Source organism: Clupea harengus, unplaced genomic scaffold (assembly GCF_900700415.2).
Source record: "Clupea harengus unplaced genomic scaffold, Ch_v2.0.2, whole genome shotgun sequence".
Classification (NCBI taxonomy): Eukaryota; Metazoa; Chordata; class Actinopteri; order Clupeiformes; family Clupeidae; genus Clupea; species Clupea harengus.
In genome coordinates this window covers 45,001-53,026 of record NW_024879842.1, presented here as the reverse complement: position 1 = coordinate 53,026, position 8,026 = coordinate 45,001, and the positions used below count along the sequence as shown (strand labels likewise).

The window sequence follows — 8,026 nt, the reverse complement described above, 5'->3', positions numbered from 1 at the left end:
CTGAGCTCAAATATCAACAGCCTTTGGCGAAACCAAAACCGAATCTCAGACCGTACATTATTGCATGATGGTATGTACTGCCAGCCCTCAGTATTTGGCATCTGATTTTTCTCTCATAAGACCCACAATGCATTTCTATGGCCACCAACCCAAACAGCAGAGCCAATCAAAACAACTCAACCGAGCCTTCTCTCAGACTGTTCCTCAACAAAACCACAAACAACACATCCACTACATCAGTCATCTATGGAATATTCTGGAACGTCTATGTAATATTCTGGAACACTACATCAGTCATCTATGGAATATTCTGGAACGTCTATGTAATATTCTGGAACACTACATCAGTCATCTATGGAATATTCCAGAACATGCATAAACTGTGTGAGTGTGAAGCCTTCAAGTGAAGAGAAGAACAATGTTGTTGTTTTTTAGCTTCCAACCTCGCTTTTGTTCTTCTTTTTCGTCTTCTTCTTTTTCTGCCGCTGCCTCTTCTGAAGAAGGATGGTTTCATATTTAGGCCTCGGATGCTCCTATGAATAAAGACAGAAAAAAGAAGAAAGTGGGGATACAGTCTTTGCTCTTGAAGTGTCCTAAATGGTACGAGAAGCTTGAGAGGAGACAATCATTTTTGGAAAGGGGCAGCCAGCCAGAAATAAAAGAAGGACATGCGAAAGGCTGAAATCTGGGCTATTTTGAGTCTTGGGGCCACTGCAACCAAAAAAAAAAAAAGAAGAAATAACTCTGACCTGAGATCGGTCCTTGATAGAAAGATGGCATTTCAGGAGAAAATAGACAATAGCTCATGTGTCAATATCAACCTACAGAAGAGTCACTATAATGTGTTATACATTAATGCAAATGAATGACTCGGAAAGTATTGAGATGGAATTTAGATTAACTTGGTATAAATGAACGTTTGAGTGGTTGATGAACTTTTTTTGAAGTTAGGATGAATATGGCCAAATGCTACACCCATAATCAATAATACACCCATAATCAGTACTACACCCATCACCAAATACTACGCCCATAACCAAATACTACACCCATGACCAAATGCTAAACCAATAATCAGATACTTCACCCATAATCATATACTACACCCATAATCATATACTACACCCATAATCAGATACTAAACCCATGACCAAATACTACACCCATAACAAAATACTACACCTAGAATCATGCTATAAAGAAAGCTGCATTAGCACACATCCCTTCAACAACCACAACTCAGAGCCATCTTTCTATCCCAAAAATAAGGAATCGCAATTTCCCCTACTTCGTGAACTAACTGCATTCTCTTGGAAACAGGAGCAAGTAAACTAACAGAACTGGTGACTCACACAAAGAACTACAGAGCCACTATTGTGACACCAACACATGCAGTGTCTACGGTCGTCGGACATGATGGTTGTTCTGCATCAACGCATGCAGTGTCTACGGTCGTCGGACATGGCTGTTCTGCATCAACGCATGCAGTGTCTACGCTCATTACTAAGCCACTATTGTGACACCAACGCATGCAGTGTCTACGGTCGTCGGACATGGCTGTTCTGCATCAACGCATGCAGTGTCTACGCTCATTACTAAGCCACTATTGTGACACCAACACATGCAGTGTCTATGGTCATTACAGAGGCACTATTGTGACACCAACACATGCAGTGTCTACGCTCATTACAGAGGCACTATTGTGACACCAACACATGCAGTGTCTACGGTCATTACTAAGCCACTATTGTGACACCAACACATGCAGTGTCTATGGTCATTACAGAGGCACTATTGTGACACCAACACATGCAGTGTCTATGGTCATTACAGAGGCACTATTGTGACACCAACACATGCAGTGTCTATGGTCATTACAGAGGCACTATTGTGACACCAACACATGCAGTGTCTACGCTCATTACTAAGCCACTATTGTGACACCAACACATGCAGTGTCTACGCTCATTACAGAGGCACTATTGTGACACCAACACATGCAGTGTCTATGGTCATTACAGAGGCACTATTGTGACACCAACACATGCAGTGTCTATGGTCATTACAGAGGCACTATTGTGACACCAACACATGCAGTGTCTACGCTCATTACAGAGGCACTATTGTGACACCAACACATGCAGTGTCTATGGTCATTACAGAGGCACTATTGTGACACCAACACATGCAGTGTCTATGGTCATTACAGAGGCACTATTGTGACACCAACACATGCAGTGTCTATGGTCATTACAGAGCCACTATTGTGACACCAACACATGCAGTGTCTATGGTCATTACAGAGGCACTATTGTGACACCAACACATGCAGTGTCTATGGTCATTACAGAGGCACTATTGTGACACCAACACATGCAGTGTCTATGGTCATTACAGAGGCACTATTGTGACACCAACACATGCAGTGTCTATGGTCATTACAGAGGCACTATTGTGACACCAACACATGCAGTGTCTACGGTCATTACAGAGGCACTATTGTGACACCAACACATGCAGTGTCTACGGTCGTCGGACATGATGGCTGTTCTGCTAGGTGACGTGACATGACATGATAGGCGAGCCTTTAGGTTCTGTGAAGTGTGTGATGGTCATGTGTGTGGTGTAGGGGGTAGTGTGTGTGTGTGTGTGTGTGTGTGTGTGTGTGTGTGTGTGTGTGTGTGTTGTAGTGTGTGGTGTGTGATGGTTGTGTGTGTGTGTGTTGTAGTGTGTGGTGGTTGTGTGTGGTGTAGGGGGTAGTGTGTGATGGTTGTGTGCGGTGGTGTTGTAGTAGGAAGTGTTTGATGGTTGTGTGTGTGTTGTAGTGGATAGTGTGACATGGTTGTGTGTGTGTGTGTGTGTGTGTGTGTGTGTGTGTGTTGTAGGGGGTAGTGTGAGATGGTTGTGTGTGTGGTGTATGTCGTAGTGTGTGATGGTTGTTTGTGCGTGTGTGTTGTAGGGGGAAGTGTGTGATGGTTGTGTGTGTATGTGTGTGTGTGTGTGTGTGTTGTAGAGGATAGTTTGATATGGTTGTGTGTGTATGTGTGTGTATGTTGTAGTGGGTAGTGTGTGATGGTTGTGTGTGTGTGTGTGTTGTAAAGGATAGTGTGACATGGTTGTGTGTGTGTGTGTGTGTTGTAGGGGGTAGTGTGAGATCATTGTGTGTGTGTGTGTGTGTTGTAGTGTGTAGTTTGTTATTGGTGTGTGTGTGTGTGTGTGTTGTAGGGGGTCGTGTGTGATGCTTGTGTGTGTGTGTTATAGGGGGTAGTGTGTGATGGTTGTGTGTGTGTGTGTGTATGTGTGTGTGTGTGTGTGTGTGTGTGTGTGTGTGTGTGTGTGTGTTATAGGGGGTAGTGTGTGATGGGTGTCTTACTCACCTCCTCCTCCTCCATGCCTGTCAGGTCCCAGCTATGGTTCAGGCTGATCTGTCTGCGCTTCCACTGTTCCAGAAACGTGACCACTGGATATACACACACACACACACACACAGGCGAATACACACACACAGAGACATTCACGTGAAGTCACATATGCACACACACACACACACACACACACACACACACACACACACACACACACACATTTTGTTTTAATGGACCATCTTATACAATCAATGAAGTATTGCCATTCTGTTAACAATGATGAATATAAGTGGTGTTCCATTTGAGGTTCTGGTCCTGCTCTTTGTATGGTCCAGGTTAGATGACAGGCCGTTGACAGTTAGGCTCAGTTGACAGTTTGTTCAACAGCCACTCAGTTTGTTGTCTATCACATAATGAACCATTACAATATAGTGTTACCGGAAACTTTTTGTTATATGCGCTGAAGTGCCAAAAAGTGAACCCTGTCAGGTTTCCTGATGCTTGATTGAGTTACAGTGAGTCTTAACCTCAGAGGTCCGCGCGGCCAAGAGCAGACATCATTCTGCCATCAAAAGGGCCAACGAATGAAATATAAAGCCATGGGCTTCTCATTCAAATTCAGCCTGACAAACATCTATTGGGGCCATGATGGCATAACACCAAAGAACTTCAAGAATCTTCTGGTGAGACCAGAATGGCTGCAGTCCGGCACCACATTCCCCGAGCCGTAGAACAGGTGGAGTGTCATGAATATGTAATGGCCGCCCCGGTTCTGCAGTGGAGGTCCCTCTATGAGTAATAATGCATTGGCCCTCTCGCAACGGCACAGGTGAGTGAAAGACAAGATGCTGTCATTCCCCCCCGAGAGAGTGGGGAGAGAGAGAGAGAGAGAGAGAGATGGAGGGGGGTGAGAGAGAGAGAGGAGAGAGAGAGAGAGAGGGCGAATGGGGAGAGAGAGGGAGGAGGAGAGAGTGAACGTGAGCGAGAGACAAAGCAGCCATCAGGCAGTGTCACGACCGATCAAACCCACGCCAAGCACTGACAGCAGCAGAAATACAATAACCCTGCCCATTCAGACAGTGGGAAAGAGAGACAGAGAGATAGGGAGAGAAAGAGAGACAGAGCGATAGACAGGGAGAGAAAGAGAGAGAGAGAGAGATAGACAGGGAGAGAAAGAGAGACAGAGAGATAGACAGGGAGAGAAAGAGAGACAAAGAGATAGACAGGGAGAGAAAGAGAGAGAGTGACAGAAAGATCTCCACAATCTCCTCAACTCTGTGTGGCTTGGGCTCCGTACCTCTCCTTCTCTCTCTTTTCTTTCCTTTCCTATCCATCACCATCATCCCCCCCCCCTCTCTCTCTCTCTCTCGTTCTGTCTGCACTCCCCCTCTCCGCCGGTGACCTGTATCTCCTTACTGCTGTACCTCCAGCGTGCCTCTGCACTAGGCCCTGTTCCCAAGATCAGGTTCACGAGGAGGAGAGAGTGATGCGTCGTCTACTGGCGGGGTGTGAGTAGGGCAAAACAGCTAGGAAGCCCTACCAGCTGACCGAGAAACAGACAGTATCGGATCTTGATGAAAGTAATTAGCGATCATGCGTGTAGCCACTTTCACTATCGTGTTTGTTAAGAGACTAAGAGACATGAGCACAACTCTGGTGTCCGCTTAGACTGAAGCAGAGAAGGCCAATGGGTTCAGGCCCTGGGCTCTGTAAAGCACCTAGTGATAGTTTTATTGTTTTGGCACTTTATCAATACAATTTAATTTAATTGAACTGAAAGATCGACAGGGCTGGTTTAAAGTCATGAATGGGCTGTTTGGTCCAATGTTACACAGCATCATATACAGTATACTGTAACGCACAATAGATAACATTGAGGAAAGAAAGAAAGAAAGAAAGAAAGAAAGAAAGAAAGAGATAACATAGCAAGGTGGTGAAAGGAAAGAGTGAATGGGTGACAGCTGAAGACTGACAGAAAGAGAGAGAGAGAGAGGGGGAGAGAGAGAGACGGAGAGAGAAAGAGAGAGAGAGAGAGTGCTGACAGATATACAGATACACATAGATAGTGAGACAGAAAGGAAGAACCTTGAGGTAAGTGAGGCTCGTCTTTCCGGCCGCTACAAGAGCCAGGTGTGTGAGAAAGGTGATAAGGCGATGCCCTGGCCTGTCCCAATCCCTCGCTACAAGAGTTTAAAGTGTAAGTTAATGTCAGGGCCTCGCCTCAGGGCACCTGCTAGACTGACTTAACAGACGCACACACACTCAGGCGCACACACACAGGCGCACACACACAGGCGCAGTCAAAGGAGGCGTTCTCTTCAAAGCCGTCAGAGTGGCTGCTGAAGTCTTTGGATGAAATAATCCAGCGGCACGTGACTGGAGTCTGTCATTCCTTGTGTTAGATCTGTGCCGTTGTTGTTGCCGTTGTCTTAAGTTGTTGATGCCGACTGCACAGATCATTCCATCAAATCCATTTTTCTCTCAAGGGACAAGAAAGTTGAACTGAATTGACTGAGCTGACGAGAATTAGGGGGGGGGGGGGGGGGGGGAGAAAGAAACAAACAGAGATGGAAAGAGAGAGGGAGGAATGAGGGAGAGGAGGATGTGAGAAAGAGGCAGAAAGTCAAAAAGGAAAAAACAGACGGTCAACTCCAGAGAGACATGAAGATGGTGGCTGGGTTGGCGAGGAAGCAGGGAGAGGGAGATAGAAAGAGAGAGAGAGAGGGAAAGAGGGAGAGAGAGAGGGAGGGAGGGAGATAGAAAGAGAGAGAGAGAGAGAGACCAATAGACATACAGACAGACAGACAGACAGACAGACAGACAGACAGACAGACAGACAGAAAAGTGAACCCTTACCCCAGAGAGACATGAAGATGGAGAAGAAGACGGTGGCCGGGTTGTCGAAGAGGTAGCTGGCTCGGGCGGTGCCACAGGCGGTGCTCAGGTGCCAGAAGTCACAGGCTCCATCACACAACGGGCACATGGTGAAGTTCTGCATCTCGTCACACATCTCCATACTGGCACAAAAAACACACACACACGTACACACACACACATACACACACACACACACACACACACACACACACACACACACACACACACACAAACAATCTAATTATCACAAAGGGAACAAAGATCATTTTCTTAATGCCGGATCTCTTTGCTTACATAATTGATAAAAAAGTCTGTGGAGAGAATGTTTGGGGAAAAGACTTAAGAAGCAAGCTGAAGAAGAGCAGGTCAGACATTGTTATGACTGAGCGGATAATGGCTTGGGATGTTGCCCTACTTTTTTAGTGGGATAACGTCTCGGAATCATCTTACTGATCAGAACAAAAGCCTCATAAAATTTTCTTTCAATATTCTTTGTTCTAAGATCACAGTGGTATTTGTCCACACACAAATCTACATCCAAATCTCTAAGGAAACAGAAATAAGTTACTTCTGACGTGGACCGATTCGAACTCGAGACAGACAACATCTTTTCATAAAAATGAAAAAAAGGAAAATAGTTTGGCCTGCTGAGGTGCATCATATAAATCAGTGGTAAAGATATTCATTTGCTTTTGACTTGTCATATGATTTTTACATTTCTACTTTCAGTATAAAAAACGAAGTTTTAAGAAGCGTGTCCTCTGTGTGACCTTGACAAAACCCTATCCGTGATGAAAATAAAAAAGTGGGCGTTTGTTCCTGTATCTGTGCCAACCTGAGCCAGCAGATTCCGCAGTACCAGTCGCTGCCCTCCTGCCCACCTCTCCCTCCTGTTCTCTCTAAGGTCCTCTTACCGCCACACTCTCGCAGCTGCCTCACGCCCACTCACGCGTGGAACCCAGCCCTAGATCACAGCAGGAACTGGCACGAGGGCGCTCGCAACCATTTAGGTCTAGTTCTACTTCTTCATCCCTCTTTGACAATAAAATACAGAGGGTTCCATTAAGAAGAATTCTTTTTTCAGCTCGAATTAATGCATTTGTTGGCCATATTTTGTGTGCGGAGAAAGGTTTGGCGCAGCTGAGACTGTTATTAAAGTTCACAAGCGTAGAACCCTCCATGTGCTTTCACTTAGTAGTTTTGTGGTCGGGGTCGGATGACACGTGATCAAATTAAACAGCTGTCAGAGCATAAAATATATCACCTGAAATACATCAGTTAATCAACTACCACTTATCAGCACCACCTCTGCTGTTTTTTAGGTGTGAACTAGTTGGCTTGCTAGTTTTACACATAAACACTGTAATACCTCTTTTAATACCTGATTAGGACCCTATAAATATGCCACCAAGAAGCCTTCACGACAGGTTTGCGAGTCTTAAGCTGAAGGTTTCTGCTATGTGGAGGAGCCATGATGTTTCTGCTATGTGGAGGAACCTTAATGTTTCTGCTATGTGGAGGAGGAGCCATGCCACCCTACAGGACTCTAGGTTTCACCCGTTTGAGGAAGCAGGTACCTGGGCACGTTGGTGTCGACTGTGGCACAGCCGTAGAAGAACACGGTGATGCCCACTATGGAGGCCGGGATAAGCAGCTGGGTGTAGACGCCCAGCCAGGCAAAGTAGAGGCCGATCTTCTCTCCAAAGTACTTCCTGAGGTCAAAGGGCATATAGCATTAGGGGGAAAGGGATGATTCCTTAGGACGCATTGTGATTGTAGGTTTA

At 45.6% G+C, this 8,026-nt stretch overlaps 1 protein-coding gene across 1 annotated transcript in view; it reads right to left on the bottom strand.

The window, feature by feature from the left end:
- Positions 1-416: 416 nt before the first annotated feature.
- Positions 417-8,026, bottom strand: part of LOC122130502 (anoctamin-2-like) — a 25,802-nt gene continuing 18,192 nt past the window's right edge. Inside the window, exons 12-15 of the mRNA XM_042705217.1 lie at positions 7,820-7,954; positions 6,222-6,382; positions 3,378-3,460; positions 417-533 (exon numbers count right to left, since the gene is read on the bottom strand). Of these exons, the coding sequence (XP_042561151.1) occupies positions 432-533; positions 3,378-3,460; positions 6,222-6,382; positions 7,820-7,954 (481 nt within the window). The 3' untranslated portion in view covers positions 417-431. The remainder of the gene's footprint in view (positions 534-3,377; positions 3,461-6,221; positions 6,383-7,819; positions 7,955-8,026) is intronic.